This window comes from Sinocyclocheilus grahami, unplaced genomic scaffold (genome assembly GCF_001515645.1).
Source record: "Sinocyclocheilus grahami isolate Dianchi unplaced genomic scaffold, SAMN03320097.WGS_v1.1 scaffold2078.1, whole genome shotgun sequence".
NCBI lineage: Eukaryota > Metazoa > Chordata > Actinopteri > Cypriniformes > Cyprinidae > Sinocyclocheilus > Sinocyclocheilus grahami.
The window spans coordinates 56,063-83,062 of NW_015507257.1; the positions used below are offsets into that span (position 1 = coordinate 56,063).

The 27,000-nt window shown below is 37.1% G+C and overlaps 4 protein-coding genes and 1 long non-coding RNA gene across 5 annotated transcripts; 4 read left to right on the forward strand and 1 right to left on the reverse strand.

The window, feature by feature from the left end:
- The first annotated feature begins 234 nt into the window (after positions 1-234).
- On the forward strand, positions 235-3,982 carry LOC107573971 (charged multivesicular body protein 4c-like). The gene is made up of 5 exons (XM_016260434.1): positions 235-541; positions 1,194-1,371; positions 1,465-1,579; positions 2,678-2,807; positions 3,016-3,982. The coding sequence occupies exons 1-5, from the start codon at positions 358-360 to the stop codon at positions 3,078-3,080; spliced, it is 672 nt and encodes a 223-aa protein (XP_016115920.1). The 5' UTR covers positions 235-357; the 3' UTR covers positions 3,081-3,982.
- Positions 3,983-4,994: 1,012 nt separating this feature from the next.
- On the forward strand, positions 4,995-11,090 carry LOC107573966 (eukaryotic translation initiation factor 2 subunit 2-like). Its single transcript, XM_016260428.1, has 8 exons — positions 4,995-5,186; positions 5,480-5,658; positions 6,741-6,901; positions 7,384-7,478; positions 7,596-7,744; positions 9,668-9,724; positions 9,812-9,897; positions 10,180-11,090. The coding sequence occupies exons 1-8, from the start codon at positions 5,172-5,174 to the stop codon at positions 10,353-10,355; spliced, it is 918 nt and encodes a 305-aa protein (XP_016115914.1). The 5' UTR covers positions 4,995-5,171; the 3' UTR covers positions 10,356-11,090.
- A 1,006-nt stretch (positions 11,091-12,096) lies between these two features.
- LOC107573968 (14-3-3 protein beta/alpha-B) lies at positions 12,097-19,341 on the forward strand. Its single transcript, XM_016260432.1, has 6 exons — positions 12,097-12,218; positions 14,614-14,914; positions 15,109-15,232; positions 18,004-18,167; positions 18,499-18,594; positions 18,685-19,341. The coding sequence occupies exons 2-6, from the start codon at positions 14,621-14,623 to the stop codon at positions 18,733-18,735; spliced, it is 729 nt and encodes a 242-aa protein (XP_016115918.1). The 5' UTR covers positions 12,097-12,218; positions 14,614-14,620; the 3' UTR covers positions 18,736-19,341.
- LOC107573970 (uncharacterized) lies at positions 16,142-16,383 on the forward strand. Its single transcript, XR_001607603.1, has 2 exons — positions 16,142-16,184; positions 16,297-16,383. It is a non-coding gene; the product is annotated as an uncharacterized lncRNA (long non-coding RNA).
- Positions 19,342-22,634: 3,293 nt separating the features above from the next.
- LOC107573969 (L-rhamnose-binding lectin CSL2-like) lies at positions 22,635-26,498 on the reverse strand. The gene is made up of 11 exons (XM_016260433.1): positions 26,449-26,498; positions 26,226-26,261; positions 25,855-25,899; positions 25,620-25,749; positions 25,075-25,184; positions 24,946-24,990; positions 24,710-24,845; positions 24,112-24,227; positions 23,291-23,335; positions 23,041-23,179; positions 22,635-22,860 (listed from the first exon to the last, which is right to left on the reverse strand). Exons 1-11 carry the CDS (start codon positions 26,477-26,479, stop codon positions 22,725-22,727), a joined length of 969 nt encoding a protein of 322 aa, XP_016115919.1. The 5' UTR covers positions 26,480-26,498; the 3' UTR covers positions 22,635-22,724.
- Between the last annotated feature and the right edge of the window lie 502 nt (positions 26,499-27,000).

Below are 27,000 nucleotides of genomic sequence, written 5' to 3' on the forward strand. Positions count from 1 at the left end.
GCGTTGGGGGGGGGGGGGGGGGGGGGGGTTCTTTAAAGTTTCCTTAAAACAGGCTAAGTTGATTTAAAACATCTTCTTTGGCGCTAAAGTAAACACGAACTAGATTTAGACTTCATAAAGGGTAGCCTAAATAATCAAACAACAAGGACAAATCGTGAGTGTGGTCTCGAGCTGTAGTGCTGCTCAGCAGCTGCGCGGTGATTGGTGGCAGGAGCGTGACGTCAGCGGGCCTGAAGGCGGAAGTAGCTCAATCAGCAGCTGAACACGGAACAGCGACTGGGCTTGTTATCAGTGGTGTCTAGAGACAAGCCGACTCGGAGGGATTTTTTTTTTTAGGTTCTCGTAATACAAAACAATATGTCCGTATTCGGCAAACTGTTTGGCGGTGGGGGGAAAGGAGGCAAAGGCCCAAGCCCACAAGAAGCGATCCAGAAACTCCGCGAGACAGAAGAGATGTTAGCCAAGAAACAAGAGTTCTTAGAGCAAAAGATTAATGCGGAACTAATAACAGCAAAGAAAAACGGCACGAAAAACAAACGAGGTAACGTTATGTATTTAAACCCGAGCCGGGTTCACATGTGTTGTCTTATAACTTTTAAAAGACAGCGTCTGCCTTCTCTCGCCCCACCTGTCGTCGGTTTCTGTGATGTTGGTTGGGGGGCTACACCCATGCGACACTTGCCTTAAACTGAGAGAAGATCGAAACTATCAAGTCACTGCATTCATATAAGACTTATGTCGGGGAGAATAGCATGGATACGAAAGTTAAAATCCTCGAACAAAAGTCAAGAGTTGGTTTCGTAAAGGATTGTATTACCTATCCCTTAGTTACTTCTGATTAGTGTCATGTGGTGTGTTGTGAAATAACAGCCATTGACTTAATCGAGTCCATTGTTTACCATAATTACACATCGCACATGCTGGGAATCACTTGAGTATGCTTGACTCTTAATCTTGAATGTTAACTTCATGACAGCTTAGAAAAAGTTAAATTATAGTTAAAATTATAGTTTTATATATATGTATGTGTGTATATATATATATATATATATACATATATATCTTCATTAACTGGATCATTACCTAAGTTTGCCAATAGTTTCTTACAAATGTTATATATATATATATTTATTTATATATATATATAATAGATGTAAAGTAATTGTTTGCATGTCTGTTGTCCATTTTTCTAGCTGCTTTACAGGCCCTGAAAAGAAAGAAGCGATATGAGAAGCAGCTGGCTCAGATAGATGGCACTCTCTCCACTATTGAGTTCCAGCGAGAAGCATTGGAAAATGCTAATACAAACACAGAAGTGCTTAAAAACATGGGCTTTGCAGCCAAGGCCATGAAGACAGCGCATGAAAATATGTAAGATACCTGAGTGAAATTGAATCTGTATCGCAGAATACGGTTGGTGATGTGCAAAAATATACATCGATTTGATGTTTTTGATTGTGTTAGGGATATAGACAAAGTGGACGACCTCATGCAGGACATCACCGAGCAGCAGGAGTTGGCACAGGAGATTTCTGATGCCATTTCGAGGCCTGTTGGTTTTGGAGAAGAATGTGACGAGGTGAGTCGAGACAAAGAGAGCGAACTTGGATGATGTTTGATACACACTGAGGAGCATTCAAGAATTTGAATCCACTTTAGAACAAAAATCAAAAATCCCAAATTTTCAGTATGGTCTCCAAAGTTCCTCAACCGAACTTGTTAGCTGGATCATTACCTAAGTTTGCCAATAGTTTCTGTAAAATGTTATATATATATTTATTTATATATATATAATAGATGTAAAGTAATTGTTTGCATGTCTGTTGTCCATTTTTCTAGCTGCTTTACAGGCCCTGAAAAGAAAGAAGCGATATGAGAAGCAGCTGGCTCAGATAGATGGCACTCTCTCCACTATTGAGTTCCAGCGAGAAGCATTGGAAAATGCTAATACAAACACAGAAGTGCTTAAAAACATGGGCTTTGCAGCCAAGGCCATGAAGACAGCGCATGAAAATATGTAAGATACCTGAGTGAAATTGAATCTGTATCGCAGAATACGGTTGGTGATGTGCAAAAATATACATCGATTTGATGTTTTTGATTGTGTTAGGGATATAGACAAAGTGGACGACCTCATGCAGGACATCACCGAGCAGCAGGAGTTGGCACAGGAGATTTCTGATGCCATTTCGAGGCCTGTTGGTTTTGGAGAAGAATGTGACGAGGTGAGTCGAGACAAAGAGAGCGAACTTGGATGATGTTTGATACACACTGAGGAGCATTCAAGAATTTGAATCCACTTTAGAACAAAAATCAAAAATCCCAAATTTTCAGTATGGTCTCCAAAGTTCCTCAACCGAACTTGTTAGGAATCTTAAATCTTGTTGAAAACATGATTCATCAGGTCTTACACGAACATGCAGAGTTCATGTAGCTCAAGTGTTGCTAATGTTAAAGTAAAATGAAGATGAACCGAATTCTTAAGAAATCAGATTTCCAGTTCAACATTAATAAGAACAGTACAAATAGAAGTATTTTCCCAACTGGATTTCTATTTTTGGAGCGTGTGAAATGCATCTTACTTGGATGTATCCCACATTGCTGTTTGCTGCAACATTCTCTTCTAATGCAGTTTTTACAAATGTTGACTGAACAATATGATTCTTGCCCTTTCTAGGATGAGCTCTTGGCTGAATTGGAGGAGTTGGAACAGGAGGAACTGGACAAGAACCTGCTGGAAATCGGTGGCACCGAGGATGTCTCTCTGCCCAGTGTGCCTTCAAATCCATTACCCAAGAAACCTGCTGGTTCGTTTCATGCTGTTCACATAATACCAACATAGTGTTTTTGTTTTTTTGTTATCTCACAACCTACTTTCAAGAGTTTACATATGAGATAATAATGTAAAATTGGTAGGTTAAAGAAAAATGGATTCTCACTTTAATGGTCTTTAACACTAATAGAAAGTTTCCCCTGTGGAAACCTTTATAACTATTTGTCTTTGTGTTTCTCCAGCCCAAAAAAAGAGAGAAGAGGAGGATGAGGATGACATGGAAGAACTCAAGGCATGGGCCATGTGAATGTACCCAATCTGACAGACTCTCGTTGCTCGTCGTGGTTGGCCTGGGCAGGCAAACCTGAAAACCTTCAGAGGGTTAACACTACAAAACAAATTTTACCATTGCTCTTGCAGTGTGGCAAAAACAAGAGTTACAAACGAAAATGGATATGAAGCAGGTTAATCGGACAATAAAATCTGATGACATAATATATGAAGTGACCCTTAAATGTTTGGCTATGGTTATTTAGGTAATGCATTGGTGTTTCTAATTTTCCCTCTTTTGATGGAAGTGTTTTTTTTACCTCTATACTATTCAGAAACTGGTTGTTTTGTTTTGTCATGGAGATTAGCATGTTTGCCAATACACAGTTTTCATATATATGGTCAACACACTCTCATCTCATCTGATATATATTAAATATATTTGGTACTGTTGTTTGCTTCGATCTTTTATCTCAATGTGTTCTGTTAGATTAATGTTATTCAAGCACTTCCATAAAGGCATAAACTTTTTTAGTTTGTTGACAGTGATATAATGGTTTGGTAACAAATTGAAATAAAAGATGTTAGCTCCATTGTGTGTGTATATATATATATATATATATATACACACATTTATATGTTTTCAGTGCATCCAAATAGTTGCAGAAAATGAACTAATTAATAACAGATCTTTGCTATTGTGCTCTTTTCAGGCCTGATTCATTGATGTGCTGAGGTTTTATCTGACAGTAGATGGTTGTAATTATAGAAATAAACGATATCACTTTTTTCCCTCATATGGGAGCATATACTTTTTTGAGATGCAAAAATGCTGTATCTATTCAGGTTGAGGCCTATGTGGCATATGTGTACATTTGTATGTTCAAAGAAAAATTCAGATGTCTTTTATTTGAGAGATCATTAAACTTTTGGATTCCTTTTCTCTGGTGGTGTTAGTCTTTCTGCTGTATCCAACTTAGTTCTTGTTAAAATTATTGTCAGTAATTAACAAAGGTCCCTACAGATTCTCTTTGCCACCTGGAAAATTCTCAGTCCCTTAAAGTGTATAACGGCCGGGAAGCAAGAAAACACACATCAAATTGTATTCTCAATACTTCAACTTTATTCATAGATACAAAGATATTATATAGGCATATGTCGAGGGGAGTTTCAACCCTTTAACCAATGAGGATATAGATGACATACATACAGGATTTTGGCCAAGAATATATGTTATATAAAATGGCCACATGTACAGGAAAATATGGACATATTATGAATAAACTTGGCGAACTATCTCCATAGTTCAGCATGAACCCCATTACCTTGGAGTCCTAGCTAGCGTGTCCTCGTTTGAACATTTGAACTCAGAAAAGCTAATGCATACATGTGCGCATGCGTACCTCGAATATGAGTAAGAGATATTAAAACAATACAAGAGAGAGATATCAGATGGAGGAGGGGTAATCAGAAGGAGACAACATTGCGCTGTACAGGGAGGGCGAGCAGAGAGGGAGAGGAAAGAAAAGGAGGGTGAAAACATCTGGAACCAATACAGACAGAGAGTGTTTTCTAACAATTATATAAAGCTGTCCCGTTATTGCACTCAAAAGCATATAATGCTGTGTTATGTGCCTTAATGAATGGCATGTCTTTAAGGTGAGGCATGCTGTTTGTACTGCATCTAGCTGTGCGTTTCACTCTTTTCTTCTTGCCTGTGTATTCGTTGCCAAGTCCCTTTTGTTGTTCTTTAATTTACATTCATGTTGGTAGGGTTTGGGTGGATTAATGATTTTCAATAAAGCACATGGCTGTTTGCTTCTGAAAAAAATCTTGCTCATTTGATTAACAATTCGTGATTGGAATCGTGGTGTTCTACATGCATGTCTGGAAGACGCAAAACAACTAATAATTATTACTATAAATCAAATCGGAACATAAATCTCGTAATCGCTTCTTTTAATCACAGCAGCTCCACTGTCATGCAAAGTCGCGCGATGATGTCGTCATTAAGATGCACTCATTCTTGCGCGCGGAGCTGATGCAAGACTCTGGATGAGAGCAGCAGTGTTAACCGTGTCGACGATATCGAGCAGGACGAGAAACAGCGATCTTTGATCCAGTCATCATGTCAGAAGACGAGGTATTGGGGTGCTCTGTTTGTATGTTTTCTTATTATTCACAGTTGAGCGAATACACTCGGTCATGTTGTGACTTTTGGCTTAGATTGTGAGAGCCGTTTCAGTGCCGCCTATAGCGTGCTGTAGGCTGCGTTCACAACTCTGTGTTTTACATGACTTATTTCTGCTTGTATAGGATGAAAAAACTAATAAATAACACTCAGTGTTAGTAAAAAGAGTTGAGCTCCGTGTTGTATCCTTCAGCACATTGAGGCATGTTTGAGCAAAATGGACCTGGTGCGTTATGTGTCCTCAGATTTTATTCGACCCCACCACAACAAAGAAGAAGAAGAAGAAGAAGAAGCCCTTCATGCTCGACGAGGATGGAGATGCAGAGGAGGCTCAGCAGACTGAACAGAAAGAACCTGAGCCGGAAGCAGGAGAGGAGCGAGAACTGGAGCCTGAAGATGCGCTCACTGTTGTACACTGGAAGCAGTTCTGGGGGAGTGACGTATGAGTTTAGCGTTGCGCATGCACCGCTCAGAAGTGACGAACGCGGAAGCGCAGCGGAGAGATCAAACAAAACAATGGTCATTAATTAGGAGCACAAAATGAGGATTTGTAAAGAAGAATGTCGGAGGATTTCGATATAAGCCAGGAGGAGACTGGTTTTCCTTTGCTAAAGTAAGGAAACTTTGCTTCCTTTGCTCCTGTAAACAAACGTTGGTTTTCACGAGACATGTGCAAAGCTGACCTCATACGTCATCCTCCCGGAACTGCTTCCGTGTACAACTGTTGAGCGCAAGCTAGATTAAAGTGATTATTACGTTTTGAATATGGATATTTTTCTTACAAAAAAAGCATCGATTCGCCACAGGAGGCATTTGTTCACCTCCCGGAGCCATGTGAGGCACTTTAAAAAAAAAAAATTTATGGATGGGCGCATTTTATTTAACTGCTTTTGGACTGATGCATGCAACACCCGCTGAGTGGCATTAAACAGCTTGAAAGATCAAAGACCATTTTTAATATAACTCCGACTGGATTTGTCTGAAAGAAGAAAGTCATATACACCATTTTTGGGTGAACTAACCCTTTAATATTATTATTTAAAGAAATTGCACCCACTTTATATTTTTTAACTACTAATAACTTTAACTACTGCGTACTAACATTTATATTAATCATGAAACAATGCACTTACCGTGTAGATACATGTTTTTACATTATACTTATTTTAAAAATACCTGTATGCAATTACATCTGTAATTAGTTTCTGTAGTTCATTTATAATTACACTGTGATCTACACCTACCTCTTAACCCACACGGAAACCTAACCATACTGCCAAACCTGTCTCTAACTTTTATCGTGTCCCACATCAGAAGTGTTTTGCAATGCAACATTAAGAACCTGACAATGATCTTTTTTGACATAAGTACATAGTCACCTAATATAAAGTGGGTCAATTACATTTTCTGGTATTGCATTTTTTTTTTTTATAGCTGTCTGGTTTAATGATTCCTAATGTGACATCCATTGAGCTTATATTCTTGTATTGGGTAATTCTTCTAAAGGCTGTTGACTCTTCATTTTATTGGTGACCAGGAGCTGAAAATTGATGGAGAGCAGCAGGAAATGGAGGAAGATGATTTGGATCTGATGCTTCCAGCTAAAAAAAAGAAACAAAAAAAAGTGGAATTCGTTGAGGAAAGTGACACTGTGGAAAAGGATGATGGTATGAAGACACACTTAATGTAATTAGTGTGCTGCATAATTGTATTTATTTGTAGAATAATAAAAGGTAGAAGTTAAAGGAAAAAGTGTGTATAACAAGCTTTCAGTTATCAAGAGCTGCCATCTACAAGGAATTTGACTCTAAATTCACATCAGTCTCAAAACTGTCTTTAAGAAGTTTTTTTTTCTAATTATGCAGCTCAGTTACATCTTGTGTTTTTGCAAGAAACAGCCACTCTTCTACATGTTCTGTTCCATATGTCTGCAATAAAATTAAGTCTGCGTTACGTAATCAAATTTATAATTTTATGAAAAGAATCATTTAATTTCTTTTTATTTTTAAGGGTTTTTAATGCACTACAATTGCACTGTTTTAAATTATGAATTTTCTAATACCAGAAACTATAGAGTTCATGAAAAATATTTTATCGGCAATGATTAAATATTTGATTGTGTGAATTCTTCACCTATATTTTACTACAGTTGTCGAGGATGATAAAAGCACAGATGGCATCACATTCAGTTCACAGTCGGGCCCAGCATGGGCCGGTTCAGAGAGGGATTACACCTACGATGAGGTATGATGAGTAATCCTTCTTATTCCTCACACATCTGATATACTTCTACCCCATGCTTGTGACATAGTTTTCCTTTCACTTAGAGTGTCATTGTTTACATGTCTGCGTTCTTTACAGTTGTTGAGCCGGGTGTTTAACATCATGAGGGAGAAGAACCCTGATATGGTGGCAGGGGAGAAGAGGAAGTTTGTGATGAAGCCTCCTCAGGTGGTCCGAGTTGGGACCAAGAAAACTTCTTTTGTCAACTTCACTGACATCTGCAAACTGTGAGTATAAACATTTAGTATCCATGTCTGCTGTATTTTCTTAAAAATAATACAACAGATGATACTAGAGCCCGACCGATATATCGTTTAGCCGATATTATCTGCGATATGAGTATATATCGGCGAATATGCCACCGATATGATTTTTTTTTTTTACAGAACATATAACGCAGATAAAATGCTTGAAATGGTGTAATTACTTAGTTTGTCCAGCAGAGCATGCTCCATTGTTTGCTACTGGCGACCTGGATGAAACGCTTTAAAGCTTAAGTCTATGGAAAACCATTGAAACTTTGAACGGCCATATCTCCGTAAAGGCGCGGCGAATCCGCACCAAATTCGGGCCTCTCGAACGCAAATCGAGTGTACGTCTCGAGGCCCTCTTTCGAATGAGACCATTTTAAATTCGCGGTCCGGCGCCTACCGATCAAGCGATCCCGGGGGGCTACCGACGCATGGAGGGTGGCGTTCGAGAGGGCTCCTCGAGCTGAAGGGATCCCCCGAATTTGGTGGAGATCCGCCGGCGCGTTCGCAAGATAGTTACTCCAGCCAACACTTTAATTTCAGTAAGGAGGTCTGTTGTTCAGGCAGCAGCATTCAAGCTTTGGCTTATTCGACCGTAAGTGCCCTGCGAAGTGGACTTCCATGGAATTCCACCATGATTCCAGTTCCAAGGGAACATACACGTTACATTCAAAGGGCATTAAAGTGCGCGAGACGTGAATTTATATTTATTTACAGAGGTATATTATTTCACACTTCTCTAGTAAGTTTCGTTTGTGTGTGAGGACAGTAGCACAAATCAGTGAATGAATGTTCAAAACTGAAATAAACTTCAATGAATGGAATTTAATTGAATTAAAGTTGAATAAACTTCAACTTTACGGTTCAGTGCACTGATGTCAGACTCATTTTGGATAATAAAGTTTATTGTTAAATTGTTAAATGCCCTGCCTCCATCATTACATATCTTTGTCACGTCATTATAAGTGTTTGATCACCACATTTGAGTGATCATTGCAAAAAATGTTTATGTATATACTGTATTCTATATATAGTACCAGTCAAATGTTTGGACACACGAATGGGAAAGTGTCCAAACTTTTGACTGGTACTGTACTATAATATACACAAAGAATATCGGCAGATATATCGATATCTGCCTTTTTGTTGTTGTTGTTGTTACTCCCTAATATCGGTATCGGCCCCAAAGAACCCATATTGGTCAGGCTCTAGATGATACATGGGTCAACCACAAGGCTTTTGTTTTTGGTCCTACCAATTTATTCAAAAATACATTAAAGCATTGAAATGCTAAAAAGTCATACATACAATGATGATGCAAACAAACAATAACAGAGTGACAGAACTGTCCTAAAATAATAAAGTAAATCCTTATTAAAGTAATAAAATTACCATCTGCCTAACATATGTCTGCTAAAACAATCAAGTGTAACAAAATGCAAAAAAGAAATAAAAACAATAAAAGACCCTCATTATGTGTGTCAAGATAGATAGAGAAGTCTCTTAAAATATTTAATGGCTTTTTACAACAAGACATGGTTAGTTCAGTTTGTAATTTGTATTTATTATTAATTTAAGCATATTTTTATGTAATAATAAAAACAAAAATATATTGAATATGCATAAATTACTATATAAATATAATTCATGATATTTGAAAAAAATACTTTTTGCATTTGAAGAATATGTTTAAAACCTTCTAGAAAATAAAGATTAAAGTGTATACAATCACACATAAGTGTGGGGGAAAAAATAAATGAATACATACATACGTTTTTCCTTATCTTTAACATGGACACTTTTTCTTGTCAGTGACCCATATGTGAATGTAACCAAACCAGTGATTCTAGTTTATTGGTATAATTTTGTCTAATAAACTCTTGCATGTTAATTTTTCAGGTTGCATCGACAGCCCAAACATCTTTTGGCATTCCTATTAGCTGAGTTAGGAACATGGTGAGCTTTTAATTGCATTTCCAGAATTCTGTCAAATGTGAAAAGGTGATTTCTTCTGTAACACAAGCAATGTCTTCCTGCTTCTAGTGGATCCATAGATGGAAATAACCAGCTTGTAATCAAGGGACGCTTTCAACAGAAACAAATAGAGAACGTCTTGAGAAGATATATAAGTAAGTCAAATATTATAATGTATCATCTTGCCCTCATTTGCGAATGAGTCACGACACGTACGTCTTCCCATGTGATTTGTGCATTTGTAATCTTGATTATTGCACTAATAATTGTGCAGCCCTAGTTTCATGTAAAAAAAAAAAAAAGTAGTGACCTCTTTTCTAATGTAGTACATGTGGTAGTGTTTAGTTTCACTTTTTTTGGTTTACTGGTGAAAAACTCAGCATTTACTGTTTATAATACAAATTTTTGACAAGGCATTTTCTCTTTGCATTTCACAGAGGAATATGTGACTTGTCACACCTGCCGCTCACCGGATACAATTCTGCAGAAGGACACGCGTCTCTACTTCCTGCAGTGTGAAACCTGTCACTCACGTTGCTCTGTAGCCAGCATCAAGACCGGCTTCCAGGCTGTCACCGGCAAAAGAGCCCAGCTTCGAGCCAAAGCCAACTAATTCAAGCTCCCTGTTCTGGCCTCTTTCCCAGGCTGATGCTCTGCCCCTCTGGCTGACGACAGTCCTCGCTGCTCTCCTCTGAAGCGCAGTGACCCAAGGCTTGGAGTGAACTCTGGAGGGTTTTGAGTGTAATCTCTATTAATAAATCTGACTCTGAAGCTAGAAGGCTTGCAAACAGGCTGCCTCTGATTTGCTTGTCTTACTTTACCCCCTTCCTCCAGAAATATTATATTTTTTGTGCATTTAGCATATCTGATAACCATAGCATATTTCTGCCTATTTGGTGAATATTTACTCTGAGCAGTATTTGTTTTTTAGAAAAAAAGGTAATATTACTGGATGGAAACCAGAAATAGGCAAACATCTTCTATGCTTTTGGAAAATGAACCACAGCCTTTTATATCGGACTTTGTTTTATCAAAATAAAACTGAATCTCAAAATATGTTTTTATGGGACAGTCATTTCACAATGTTCAGATTGGATCCAAGCGAGTGTTTGGTGATCCAGACGTCCAGCAGAAGTGTGACTTTAAATCTCTTCTGAACTCTAGAATACAAGATCACTGTTCGTATGTAATTCCTCAGACAAATACAGATTGCGCTGTTTTCTTCAGTAGAGCGTTGAGCAGCAGAGGTTTGGGCATGTTTGCAGTGCTTAGATGGAAATGAACGATTTTTGTTGGCATGTTTGAAATTAGAAATTTTTTTTAAAAATAAAAATGATGAAAGTTTTCAGTTTTGTGCACTTGTTTCTTGCTTATCGATGCATGCAAATGTTTGGGTCTAGGATTTTTATTAGCAGCAGGGGCACATTAAATAAATAAAAAGTGACCGTAAAGAAATGTATAATGTTACAAACGATTTCGATTTCAAATAAATGTTGTTCTTTTAAACTTCCTGTTTATCAAAGAATCCTGAAAAAAAAAATCGCAGTTTCCACAAAAATATTAAGCATTGATAATAATAATTAATCTATCCTGAGCAGCAAATCAGCATATTAGAGTGATTTCTGATAGATCATATGACATTGAAGACTGGGGTAATGCTGCTGAACATTTGCCTTGCATCAGAAGAATAAATGACATTAAAATAGAAAATAAAATTTTGAGCCTTGATGAGCGTACAAGTTCTTTGTTCTTTTAAAAACATCTAAAAAATATGTATTATTGACCCCAAACCTTTGATCATTCAAAAGATCTTCCTCTTAGTGAGGCTGGTGTAGCTTCTTCTGTCTAATGAGTAATATCTAATTCTGTAAACTTTTGTTTTTCTATTAAAAATGATTGCTAGTATTTATTTTTAGACAGTACTTCTGTGGCCTTCCTTATGTCGAAGCTGTCTTGAAATAGCATTAGGCGTATTACTCTACTGTCTGCTTTCTCCTTACCTAAAGCAAAGCTGCCACACCTTACCTCACTCTCATAAATGTGGTTCCTGATTTTAGCTGGTCTCTCAGCCCCAACCGCTGACAACTTTTGGCCTATCCTGTATTTCTGCAGGAAATGTGTCACTTATACCTGCAGGCAGTGGCATTTGCAAATAAACATAATGATAATCAAGTTCAAAAGAACACAAATGTTAATATGAACCATTGTACTTTTTCACCTCCCCTCTGTGTACTACAAATGTGCTTAACCAGTTATGGTTTTAATGAGTCAGTCGGTATTTTCTAAACGGGTTATTCATGGTATCAACTAACTATAGGTTACATAAGAGAGAAACTTTCAGACAGTTCGCAGGAAGCGGAAGTGTCTCTGTAAGCGGAAGAGGTTTAGCCCAGAGCAACCGAAGAGCGACGCGGAGGACGGGGACCCAATTTGTGTCTTTTTAACGATTAAAGTCAGAGCAAACGCCGTTTATAACGTGAGTGTATTTCCCTTATTCAGTCTATGGCTCTCCATGTGTCTCACCTGACATGCTTTCATTGCTGGAACGGCCTTGTGTTCGTTCTCGCGGCCAGCGGAGGGGGTTAGCAGCTTGCTAAGCGCTTCAGGCCTCGGGCTGTCAGACGCCCTGAGTCGATACAATGAAATATCCGAGCCCCCTGCCAGCATTTAGTGTTAGATAATAGTATAACGTTAGCAGTATTGTTTAGAAGGTTGAGACTCATTACATATTGTCGGAGAATGTCGTCGTTTCAGTGAAAGGGTGTGTGGTTAGCGCGCTAGCTCACATCAGCGGAGCGGTTTGCTGAACTTCACGACTTAGAAAAGGACACATTATGAAAGCCGGTTATTTTAGCCGTGGCCTGAGTGCTCGATTTGTTCTAGTAAAACATGTTTTCATCTACTAGTGTTTAGTCGCTGTGCTCACCCTAAATTCTCTCTAGGCAGGCCTTGTCCAGTGTGAATGTGACCAGTGAGTGTTGCTGTTAAACATGATGCCGTAATGTTTTCTGTTGGTCGTGCATTAAGTTTCAGACACTTTCTCATCACTTTCTTCTCAATGCGATCGTAAACCTGTTAGTTGTCACATTTTATTAATGGTTTCCTATTCACAAGCTTTCGAGTCACGTTATTCGATCCCATTTCGAATCATTTGGATATATAGGTACAGTATACAGGGGACCCTCCCAGTTGGTACATTGATATTAAAGTGTGCAAACTATTCAGATCAATTGCTATTTGTTTTTAGACCTCATAATCAGAACTAGTCCTTTGTCCGCTGTAGAGGACATTGCATTCACTCGAGACTCTACATGCCACAGTTTTATATCAAATAGATATCAAATGTTTGGAGGTTTGATCACAAACAATCCCTCTCCTTGGTCTTTAAAAATGACCGATACTGACAGTATGATCAAATTTAGCACTCTTAGGGAAATATAATGTTTTGTAATTATTTAATTCTGACTACATTTTCAAATTGTTTGTCGTAAAAAAAAAAAAAACAGCTCAGAAAAAGATGTCGGAATATGACTTATTGTTATGAAACAGGGCATCATTTTCATGCATGTCTTCTGTAGAGGACACCAGGGCAAACATAATGTTAATCAGGCAATTTGGGGTCAATAGGGAAAGAAATTATAGATCAATGTTCCTATGAAATATGAGATAATCTTATGAAAATGTTGCCAAGCTATTACTCGCATTATTACACTTCTTTTTTCATTATGGTTTGCCCCAAGAACACATTAATATGCAAATTAGATGCAGTGTATCGAGACATTGTATAGAATGGGAATACCAATTAAAGGACATCTTACGCACATATTCCATAAAGTACAGTAGTATAACAACGCATTCTGTTATATCTTTCATAACATAGTTTAGAATCGCCTTTGTACAAAGTTTGGTTCAAAATAGTTTGAAACCTGAAAACTGTTTGGTCAATGAAAAAAATAAATCGTTGTTTTTGCTATTCATGACTTTTCATGTCTATTTAAGTTTTTTTTTTTAAATAACTTAGTCCTGGCGTACTCTACAAAGGATATAGAATAAAGTATCTTTTTTTCAAAAATGTTTTTTCTACATTTGTTTCTTATGCTCCAACCAGTGTAATGACAAACTTTTTTTTTCATGGTTCTCAGGTTTTTTGTTTTATATATATATATATATATATATATATGTATATATGTGTAGGCTAAACATGGCTGTCATAACTTGTTTACATGACAGATTTATTCAAACATACATTAAATAAGACATCACTAACAGGTTAAATAAATATATAATGAATATCTAGAGTGCCTTTTTCTAGCTAACTATGGATTTTATGGACATTGAATGACTTTTCTGAGGTGTAAATGTAACTTTACATGACATTGCTTGCAAGCCGCTTTATTGATGTCTTTCCGTGGTTGAAACACAGATTGAGCGATTACATGAGACATGATACGTTTCAGTAAGTTGTACTGTTTCTTTCAACACTTTCTGATGTTCAATATTTTCATGCTTAAATTTACAAAATTTGAAAGCTGAGACCGTTTCATATCTAAAGTAACAACACAAGCTTATTAAAATTATTGGATGGGAGGCACGCTACAAATATCATTTAGAGAAGTTTTGCACATCAAATGAAAACGGAATAGACTAAAATACTGATCTTGGGATTGAAGAATTGATGTCAGTTTATCAAAATGATTAAAAACACAGTAATTCCTATTGTCAATGCAGCCCTTTAACCTCTGCTGATCATCAATTTTTGACCATTAATATTAATAGTGTGTTACATGTTTCTGTCTTGTGCTTTCAAAATGTAAAATTTAGTGGTTTTCTGTGAATTATTGTGCTCATAACTACTCGTATCTGATTCTCAGTCTAAAAATGGACAAGAGTGACCTGGTGCAGAAAGCCAAGCTTGCCGAGCAGGCCGAGCGCTATGATGACATGGCAGCCGCTATGAAGGCTGTTACCGAGGGCGGCGTGGAGCTCTCCAATGAAGAGCGCAACCTGCTCTCTGTGGCTTTCAAGAACGTGGTGGGCGCCCGTCGCTCCTCCTGGCGTGTGATCTCCAGCATCGAGCAGAAGACCGAGGGGAACGAGAAGAAGCAACAGATGGCACGCGAGTATCGTGAAAAGATCGAGACGGAGCTGCAGGACATCTGCAATGATGTGCTGGTATCTGCACTTCTTTCTCTTCATCCTCTGAACCTTTTATAATGATGACATCACTTGAAGTTAAATACAAAATATTTAGTGTTCAGTTTTCAAAGAACGCTTAATTTCAGTATTAAAAGTGGAATAGTCAAATGTTGTTCCATATTTCACTATGTTTGACCAAAAATCCTGATGGTCCCTACCTGTCTTGACAGGGTCTTTTGGAGAAGTTCCTCATTCCCAATGCTTCTCAGGCAGAGAGCAAGGTGTTTTACCTGAAAATGAAAGGCGATTACTTCAGATACTTATCTGAGGTCGCGTCTGGAGAATCCAAGACCAGTAAGTGCATTGTATCTATTTATCTATCATTCTATCGTCTGTCGTTTCAGTGTTTTCCATACATTGATTTATTTGTGGCGGCCTGCCACAATATCAACATTGACTGCCACAAATAGAGTTGCACAAATTTGTCCAAAACTCATGCAGGAATCGTGATATGGCTGGATTAAATTTCAAAAGGCTATGATTTCATTGAATAAATATGAGCGCTGTACAAGTCAAAATGCAGCGTGTTTATATGAATGTATCTCTGAAGGGAACCGACTGTGTTCAGTAAATTATTGATGGCATTTTCATTTTATCTTACCTACTTATAATGCCTGATAAAGTGGCGTTTATAAGTGCAGTTCTACTTTGCCGTTACTGGGGAAAATCGCTATAATTCTGCCGTTTCCATTAGCGCCACCTACTGGCAGAGAATGAATTAGCATTTTCAATCAGCCCGTCTGCTGTTTTTGTTAAGACCAGTGCACAAATCGACCCATATTTTTAAGCAGCAAACACACACAAAAATTTGTTTTTGTAAAAACCCATATATGTTTTTTTTTTTCCCGTTATATTACGGTTTAATGATACATTTTATTTTATTTGTGCACGTCTTTAAAAAGGTTGTTAAGAGCCTTACATTTGATTTTAAAAACCCTGCAGATACCCTAAAATGGGCTAACTGAATACCATTTTTTGAGCTTCGAAGCTTCGGTAGTTACCAACATCGAATATTCAAAGCTTCGGAGGGAGGGGGCTGAACATATTCTTCTCTCTAATAAAGGAGCAGGAATCTCTGTGTATCTGTCTGTTTGCATTTTTATTATGTCGAGAACCGTTCATCCATTCGACTTCACGCGTGGTGGGTGTGTTGCTGCGGACCCAAGGGAGTGCAGTGTCGCATTTTGGTGCAATATGGACCAAACACGTTCAGAATTAATAAACTTTTAATGAACTACAGAACAGCGTGAGCCAGAAGCGGTGCGCCTCACACGGGCAGGGCTTATATGATCCAAGAACAGATACTGCACTAGTGATACAAAACACACAGGTCGGTTAAGAGCAATACTTTTAATAAGGTAGCCTAACATTTTTCTAACAAACAAATCACTCCCAAATCAGAAATTAGCAGCACAGTAATTACTGACACCTTAAAGGGTAGGCTATTTAAATAAAAGAAGAACGAAAAATAAAGTTCTACGGACTGTAATAAATAAAGAACACGGTAGCATTCTTTCAATAACAGCATCACACATTTTAATTAACAAACAGATTAAATGAATTCCCTTATATAGAATAAAACAAACTTTAATAGGCTAAATAGAACAAGGTAACGTTAGGCTGGCTAGACAGATTGTAGGATCTGCTGTGAAGTTTTGGGTGTGGTTGAGCATGTTGATGGCTGCGATACCTGGGGATGTACCTATAGACAAATTATTATCAGGCTGGGCTACTGTACATTTTTTTTTTATGACTGCCATATTCGCAAGTATTTTCCAAGCAAATTAAGTGCCCGTTTTTATCATGTGTAAAATTACTGATTAACATGGTGGATAAAAGCAGCTCGTTTTTTTACACCAACAATATACTATAGGCATACTACTTACAGAACTGATTTTTCAAACTTGATGTGTTGTGATAGGCCAGTTTCAAATCACAATCACACTGCCTTTGTCTTGTCCTCACTCCTGGGATGCCAGGTGTTTGAGAAAAAAAAATGATTGAATATTCTGGTCCAGCCCTAACAGTAATGTTAAGTACTTTAACAATGATGCTCCGTGTCTGCTACTTCAATCTAGATGAATATTGAAAAATATTTTCCAAGAATATTTTTTCAGAAAGCCTGTAAAATGGCATGTTCAAACAAAGAATGTTAAAAGTGCTATAAAAAGTAGAGTTGCTGTGTGGGGGAGATGTTTAATTATATAAATAAAGTTCTTCGCAATTGAAAATATTTGCATTGGAGCAATTTTTCTTTGTATTATAATACAAAACAAAAAAACATTTCCCCACCCTCCATTGGGGGACGTGCCGTCACAAATAGAGTGTAGGTCTGTGTGAAACACTGTTCTATCTCTGTCTGTCGTTCTATCTGTCTGTCTGTTGTTCTTTCTGTCTATTATTATATTGTTCTATCTATCCGTCTCTCTGTTTGTCTGTCATTTATTTATTTATCTATCTATCTATCTATCTATCTATCTATCTATCTATCTGTCTATCCATCTATGAGTGATAAACCAACATTTTGGAAACTAAAAATATTTGGCCAAAACAGAAAAAAAAAGTTTCCGGCGTAATACTTTTAGAGAACTGAAATTATAGATCACAGTGAAGTTTAATTAGCACTTCTTCAAAGTTGCGTTTTGACTGTTTTAGCATCTATTTCATTAACATGCTGTGGAAAAGCTACAACAGGTGAAGACGTCAGCAGTTTGGATACACTTCAGTGTGACCAAAAATGATTCTAGAGTAGCACTATGTAAAATTTGTTCGGCTGAAACATTGAGAAGTGGCTTGTTGCTGAAGAACTTTACACCCTTAACTGCATAATGAGTTCAGTTACCCAAAGTGAATTCAAGGAACTTCATATTCAGTTTTGGTTTTTGATTAAATAAGAACTTTCTTTTTGGTTTCTGTAAATCGTTAATTTCACTGCATCACTATTATCTATCTGTCCGACGATCTGTGACATAAGTATATTAAATTATATATTTGGCTGTATATTAAATTATATATTTGGCTTTTTTTTATGTAATCAACACAATATCAACTTTTTGTTCTTTCAGCCACTGTTGAGAACTCTCAGAAGGCTTACCAAGATGCTTTTGAGATAAGTAAGAAAGAAATGCAACCCACACACCCTATACGGTTGGGTCTTGCCCTCAACTTTTCCGTTTTTTACTACGAGATCCTCAACTCTCCTGAGAATGCCTGTCACCTCGCTAAGACGGTTGGTATCTTTAAATGCTAACAGCATAAGGGGCCGTTCACACAGGACGAGTTCTTGCATTTTATACAATTTGGACAGAGACCCATTATAGCAGTTGAACTGTTTTTAACTTGCCAAGTAGTGAGAGAGTACAGTCGCCAAAGATATCCATCTAGTGTGTGTTACAAAAAAAAACTAGAATGTGTCCTATGTGAACAGCCTCTTACGCTTCATCATATGAATTTGTATTTTATGTATTTGACTACAATGAACATTGTTTGAGCCAAATCAAATACAAGCACCAGTGTATTTCATGCTCAGCCCAAATGAGAAACCAGTGCCTCTGTTACAGGCTTTTGATGAAGCCATTGCTGAGCTTGACACTTTAAATGAGGACTCCTACAAAGACAGCACCTTGATCATGCAGCTTCTAAGGGACAACCTCACTGTAAGTCCTCCATTATACATTCTGCACCAGTTATATTTCTGTTTAAGTGCTTAATTGACTCATATAATATATTAATTCTCATACATGCAGCTTTGGACGTCAGAAAACCAGGGTGACGAAGCAGGCGACAATGAGAACTAGGGGAGCAGCACTGATTTCCAAACACCTACACACATCCACCTTAAATACACAAATGGCTTCCACCAACCCTCCCACCTCATTCCACCCTACAGCACCCACCCCCCTCCATCCAGTTCCCGTCTCGCTCCCCTGTACCTTCTGAGTGATGATCACCACCCACAGGAAGACGCTCGGCGAAGCCCCCATGGCTGGGAGGGGGGTGGGGGTGGCTCACAGGGTGACATGCTGACATTATAGCAGGTCCAGTCATTTTGTTTGTGAATTTAACATGTACTGATTATCAAACCCTGTCCTTTATGCGTGTCTGAGTGACTGTAAGATTGTGTGTGCTGCTAACAGAGAGTAACTGTGTGTGTGTTTGAATGTGTGTGTGTGTTTGAATGTGAGAGTGAGTGTATTTGGGATCGGGGGTTGTGAACTCTAATCGTCCTTCCTGATAACGCCCTTTGTTCCACTTTAGCTGTTTGTGTGTTTTTCATCCTCCTGTTTTTTTTTTTTGTTACAATCATTTTTTTTTTTTTTAGTATAATTCATCGGTATTTACAGGTTTTATTGTATGGTTATTAAACTGGCAGTTTGTTTTCACCAAATACAGAGTAAGTCTAACTTCTCTGCTTTCTTGTTCAATTCTGTGCTGCTTAAGCTGTATTTTAATGAAGGTCATATTCTTAAACACAAGCAGTGACATTTTTAAACATTAATTTCGAAGAGGACACTGATTTATTCTGAATTATTTAAATGGTATTAACTTGAATGAGTAAAGCCAGTTTAAAGTTAATGTTCTCTTGCAAACAAAGCCCAAAGTAGGATAGTTTCTGCTTTGACATACTATGTTAATAATACCTTATGGTCCATATTAATCAAAAGAGCTAAAACATGTTTTTTACCATATGAGGTAGGAATGACATGTTTAATAAGTCCCAAATTTTTACCACCTGGTATAGAAAAGAATCCCATTTTGTTGCTTTGCAGCCTGAAATGAAGCTGGCCACATTTTCTTTTATGCAGTTGGATTTACAATTTATAACATCCAAGTGAAAGATATAACACCAACATGTCGGAGAGAGAGAAAAAACTGAATCACGGAGTTGGAAAAAAGATCACTCCTTTGTGTCAGTATTTTGTTGAACCACCTTTTGCTTTAATTACAGCCTTTAGTCTGTTGGGATATGTTGTCTCTACTAACTTAGCACATCTAGACTTTGCAATATTTGCTCACTCTTCTTTTCAGAACTGCTCAAGTTCAGTTCAATGTGATGGTGAGTGTTTGTGGACTGCAGTCTTCAAGTCATTCCACAGATTTTCAGTGGGGTTTAAGTCTGGGCTCTGGCTTGGCCGTGCAAGGACATTCACCTTCTCCTTCAAACACGGTGTGCTCAGTTTAGCTGTGTGCTTTGAGTTATTGTAAACCTTCTTCACATTGACAACTTTCTGGAAGAGGGAAACAGATTTTCCTCAAAAGAATTTTATGGTATTTTGACCCATCCATTTTTCCTTCTATCCTGACAAGTGCTCCAGTCCCTGCTGCGGAGAAACACCCCATAACAGGACATTACCACCTCCATGCTTTACTGGAGGAATGCTGTTATTTGAATGGTGAACTGTATTGGATTTCCGTCAGACATATCGTTCCTAGTATTGAGGCCAAATAATAAAATTTTAGTCTCATCTGCCTCCGAATCTTCACGGTGCGTTTTGGCAAAGCTCAGTCGTGACTGCATGTGATCTTTCTTGAGGAGGAGTTTTTCTTGCAACTCTCCCATACAAGCCACATTTGTGGAGAATTTGTGATATTGTTGTCACATGCACACGATGACCACTCTTTGTCATAAATTCCTGCGACTGCTTCAGATTTGCTGTAGCTCTTGGTCTTCTCTCTCACCAGTTTCCTCCTGACTCTTTCATCCAGTTTGGAGTGACATCCTGATCCAGGGAGGAACTGTTGTACCAGATATCCTCCACTTCTTAATAATAGACTTCACTGTGCTTCTTAAAGGCTAGGGATAACCAGCATTGCATTGTTACAATGTCAGTAATATGTAAATGAACAATGTGCACCCTTTCTGTATTATTTTCCCTAACACTTGGTAAATGATGATAAGGTGAAGCTGGTCAACATGCTTTTAAGAACAAGACACACTCACCTCATTCTCATTTGCAAAGCATTTATTGTAAGGAAAATCCCACAACATAGTGTATAAGCAAGGCCTATTGAAAAATTAATCGTATGAGAATCAAAGCCACTGATTTCATCCGGACACAAAGACTGATTTCAGATTAGCATACTGGTATTCTACCATTACCTTTTTGGCCATATATTTACAAGAGGAAAGACCGCAAATACCATATAATATTAGATGCATTAACAATGAAGAAATAGATTTAGTTTCAGCACATTTAAAATAGAAGAGATGCTGATAGAGAATTGAAGAGGCCAAATCCACAAGATCAGCTGTCATTCTCTGCAAACACAAACATCAACAGTAATGAGCTATTATCAGTCTAGCCTGAGTGAGTTCATACGGTGGCCGAGAAGTGCAGAACAAATCACAATTCTGAAAACAAAATAACAAATTACAAACGCAAATGCAAGTCTGAAAAACAAAATAACAATTCAGAAAGCACAACAACAATTCAGAAAACATAAGTCAGAAAACACAATGACAAAGCCGAAAACAAATTAACAAGTCAGAAAACACAACGACAAATCAGACAAACCGGAAAAGGTAGGTATAGTTTGAGACCGCGCCATTGGTTTGGGATTACTCACCGCTGTCAATCAACATATACAGGAAGAACCAGCCGAAGAACAGCAGAGTCGTGGTAGAAAGTTCGGAGTATTAAAGTAGCTCAGTTTAAATGTATTGTATGAATTGCCCTTACTCTGGAATAAAAAAAATACGGAGTGTATATTTACATTTAGTTAAAACTGGTTGTAGAGCATCAGCTCCAGTGGTGCAGATGGATAAGTGCTTGCCCTTATCTTTTTGATGCGATCGACCCGGGTTCGATCCCGACTTTTCCCGAGCTTTTATTCCCTCCCTTTTCAAATCTCTTATCACATCGTAAAGGCATTTATTTTCAATAAAAATTAAGGAAATAATCAAAAAGTTGAAAATAAAGTATGGGGTAGGGTTAGGGTTGGTGTAGGGAGGGCTTTATTGTACCAATAAGGTGGCATCCATTTAATAATTTAAATTATAATTTACACTCAATACGTTATTATTGCATACTGTTTTATAATGTACTACAATAGTGAAGTGCAGATAATTGCCACTATTTGCAACAAGTAGTATACTTGATAGTAGAAATCCTGCTATTTTAACAGTGTAAATAGGTATTTGCATTTAGTGTAAATAGCTATTGCTAAAAAATACTGCTATTTTCACTTAGTGTAAATAGAATCCATTGCTAATACGAGATTTGAAAAGGGAGGGAAAAAAAGTTCGGCAAAAGGTGTCAATCGCGTCAAAAATCCAAGGGCAAGCGCTTATCCATCGGCGCCACTGGAGCTGAAGGTTTACAGCCACTTTTAACTAAATGTAAATAGACACCCCGTATTTTTTATGCCATAGTAAGGGCAATTCATACAATACATTTAAACTGAGCTACTTTAATACCATCTCCGAACTTTCTACCACGATTCTGCTGTTCTTCAGCTGGTTCTTCCTGTATACGTTGATTGACAGATGTCTCGTCCAGTCAGCGGTGAGTAATCCCAAACCAATGGCGCTGTCTCAAACTATACCTACCTCTTCCGGTTTGTCTGATTTGTCGTTGTGTTTTCTGACTTGTCATAATGTATTCTGAATTGTTGTTGTGCTTTCTGAATTGTTATTTTGTTTTTTAGACTTGCATTTGCGTTTGTAATTTGTTATTTTGTTTTCAGAATTGTGATTTGTTCTGCACTTCTCGGCCACCGTATGTTCATGAGCAAAACCAAACCAAAACTAATCAACACATTAGAAAACTAGCACACATATGCAGTATCATTGCTCTGTACAGTCACACTTACACTTAGACACGCAGGAGTATGAGATGTACAGGTACTTGAATGTACCGACACATGGATCCGAGAAGACACTGTTGGAGGCCAATATGGAGCAGCTGTTTTTCCCTTCACATCTACACAATGATAAAATATGAATTAATGAAAAAACACTTCATTAAAAAGTGATTTTATTACCCTGCTGGGAGAAAATGCTTAGACTACACAAATCTTAGCTGGTCCTATCTGGTTTGTGTTTGTGTTTTTTCTGCAGGGCAAAGACTGAATTACATGTGAAAATTTGTACATAAACTGACCCACTAGTGACTACTGTCTGTGAATTTAAGGCGTAGCAGTCAGTTTTGGCAAGCTGAGAAGCAGGTCGTCCAGTACAGCACGTGCTGCTGTCAGTTCGGCCATAGTTAGCACTGTGAATGCGTATGACAGTCCCATCATCTGAAAACATCAATTCAACATTTTACAGTCTCTAAATATACTATTCAGTCACGAACTCAAGTAACGCTCAAGTAAAACTCTGTAACACCTAGGTAAGAACAGAATACACACCACAGTTCAGGGCACTCGTCTCATGTTCACAGACTATACTTGAACCTAGAGTAAACAGAGAGATGTTGTAAAGCAATTTTAAAAAATGTCAATTTAAAATAAATGTAAAATGGGCTTAGTGAGTAATGGTGTGTGCAGTGTGTACCGTGATCATGACTTTTAAAGCATATTAAAATGGAGTCTGGTAGCCTATATTTATGTGTTTTGCCTTGTGAAAAAAGTGTGCTTAGTAATTAATATGCACTTGTAGTGTACATCAAATCTTAAAAGTGTATTTTGGATTCTAGAGAGCATTTGACTGGACAGAAAGTTTGATGAAGCTGAAGTGCAGAGTGATCAAAATCGTTGATTCATATTGGCGGAAGTTAAAGACTAAGTTTTGAATGCTTATATCTTCTAAATGCACATTTTTGTCATTGTTTTGGAGCACACTAGCATACAGAAAACCTTAAGGCTAACATATTCATACTAATAAATAAATTCAAGTATGATTTCATCTGGAATTTAAGTTCAGCTAATTGAATCTAATATAAATCTAAACTATAATATAGTTTCATTTAATTGTAATTATCATGCAAATAAACATTACATTAACTTCACAGCATATTCTTTTCAAGTATATTATATCCATAAGTACTCTTTTTAAAAGTATGCTGAAGTGTACTTTTTTTCTAAAGGGTTGCTGGAAGGCAGGGGAGAAATAACGTTCAACGTTGAATAATGTGCCGTACTAAATAAGGCTCTTGTTTCAAAAGTCTCTTAAATCAAAATATTCTAAACACACTATAAAGAACTGAGCAAATCTGGTAATAAATACTCACGAACTCCAGGTGGGAGGCAAAAGTAAGAGATTGCGAGGTACTTGTATATGCCAAAGCAGGGATCAGTAAAGACTGTATGTGTCGCAAACACCTCACAACTTTCCAGACCATTGCAGCTTCATATGTCAAAAAAGGAAGGCTTACATTAGTCTTTGCATCTTTATCCCAGCTAACAAAAATATGTTCTAAAAACATTTTCCTGACATTACCATTAAGAACGCATTATTTCTGACTGTTCTCTGAAAGTTTTCAAATGTTTTTAAAACCATTTTTTCTTGGTTATGTGAATGCTAAAGAAAACGTTAAGAGGACATTCTAATGGAAATGTTACTTTTGAATGTTCTAGAAAGTAATGCGTAGAAATGTTTAAAAAGGTTAGACTAATATCCAACTAAAATGTTTCAGGAAAAAATATTCCATGGACATTTTATAAATAACATTTTTGTGCTGATGTTTTGAGAATGCTAGTAAAAAGACTACTTTAAACAAACATTATAATAACATTACTGGAAGAGCGTTCATTAATCTTGCCAGAACGTTCCCTGATAGCTTAGACTGAAAGAAGATCATGAACTTTCCAAAAAAATTATCTACCTACCTTTTGGACACAGGCGCCAGTGCATTGGGTGAATAGCAGTTGGTGTTTTGGAGCTGTTCGGATGGACGTCCTTCAGAGCAGATGATTTTATCTGTACGTCCATAGTTTGCAGTATTTATCTGAATCTTACCATTTTCTACATGGAGATAAAAAAAATAATCCGTAATCCAAAAAAAAAGTAATCCACGTGACTCCATTTCTTGAAACAATGTGAGAGATGTGGAAAAATCACTCACCACATTTCAAATAACTGTATCCACCGTGACAAGTCACACTTGTTTCTGGAAAATGGACAGAAAACATTTACACAGAGAAGGAAATTATAAAAAAATGGAATTGGAGGAAGAGATAGAAAACGTCCAAACCTGCTGGGATGCAAATGTAGTTGGTAGTGTAGTACTTGTAGGTGCCAAAACATGGATCTTTTGGTGCCAGTCCTTGAGTGTTTAACTCGCACTCTCTCAGTCCATTACACCTGTTTAAGGATAAAGACATATAATGCAATATATACTAATAAGTAAGCTAACCACAGAGTAAGCAACAGAGTCATAATTCTACCCATCATTTTTCTGTCTGTAGTCACAAGCAAAAAGACAATGAAAAATATCTTACCGTTTGAAGACCGCAGTGACATCTATTGAACACTGAGTATAAGATGTCTCAGATGGTGGTCGTCCAATGCTGCAAATTTGGCTGCTTGTGCGGCCACAGGTTGCTGATTGTACACTGATCACCCCAGTATCTGAACAGAAGAAAAACATCAATACATAATGAATTACTGTTAAAACAACAACAATAACAATAGAAAACATAATAAATAACTTTAGATTACTGTGATACATCTTACCAATTCTACCCATAATTTTTCTGTCTGTAGTCACAAGCAAAAAGACAATGAAAAATATCTTACCGTTTGAAGACCGCAGTGACATCTATTGAACACTGAGTATAAGATGTCTCAGATGGTGGTCGTCCAATGCTGCAAATTTGGCTGCTTGTGCGGCCACAGGTTGCTGATTGTACACTGATCACCCCAGTATCTGAACAGAAGAAAAACATCAATACATAATGAATTACTGTTAAAACAACAACAATAACAATAGAAAACATAATAAATAACTTTAGATTATTGTGACACATCTTACCACAACTGAGACGCTGGACAAACCCATCACATGTAACTACAGTCTCTGAAAAATTAAAAAGTCATTTGTAACAAGGTGAGATTGATCAACTATAGGGGAGAGAACAAGAAACTCCAGATACTACATTGGGAAAATACTTAGTAGTGATGATAATAATAATAATAAGAAACAACGTTCTTCTGGCAACCACTGCATCCAGGCTTTTACATTTTTGCAATGCATGTGGTTTTGCATGCTAGATCTGACAGATTTTGGTGCAAGTTAATCCATATTTATGCATACTGTCTGTTGTCTGATCTTCTGAACTTAACAATTAGGTAATCTTTGTTTAACTACTGATTGTTGATGTGGTTCAAGGATAAATGAAATACCTGCAGATATCAGCAATCTGGAGTTCAGAAGCACCACTGTAAGAAAACAACAGAAGATAAATGATTAAAATGCCTGTGCAATGCTAATCTTAAAGTCATTCACACTATTCTCAACCCTAAATTTAACCTAGAACAGAGCTGTTCAAATGTCTAAAAGTGCAATTATACATTAGTGTTCACCGTGCATCTGATTTTGCAATTTAAGCAGATTAAAGAAACGTACCGGTGAGCAGGAGGACACTGAGAGAGAACATGGTTCTGCTGTTGCTGTCAAACGTGTATAGCTTTTGACTAGCTGATCCATATTTATATGGTTTGTTTTCTGATTACTCAATGAGATACGAATTTCCCTGCAATTGTTCCCTTAAACATATTTTGAAAGTAAAGACATATGTGTAAAAATGAGTAAATGTGTAATATGTAATCTTGTGCAAACACTTCAAACTTCCTGAAAAATGTCTTAGGAGCTGATGCAATTATTATTATTCTGTTTAAATTTCGCAAATTTTTTTTTCACAATATCTTTGATTTTAGAATCTCAATGCTATGTACTAATCTCTAATCTCAATTCTCAATTATACTAATGCTAATAATACTAATCTCAATACTCAATAGTATTTAGCAGACGGTTGTATAGTACATCTTAAAATGTAAAAAATAATAATATTCCAAGTATTTAAAGTATAGTCTAGTTTCGAGTATTTCAAAGAGGCTACATGTACAAATGTTAAAAATAGAAAATTGCTTTATTAATATTACAGTTAAATTACTTAAT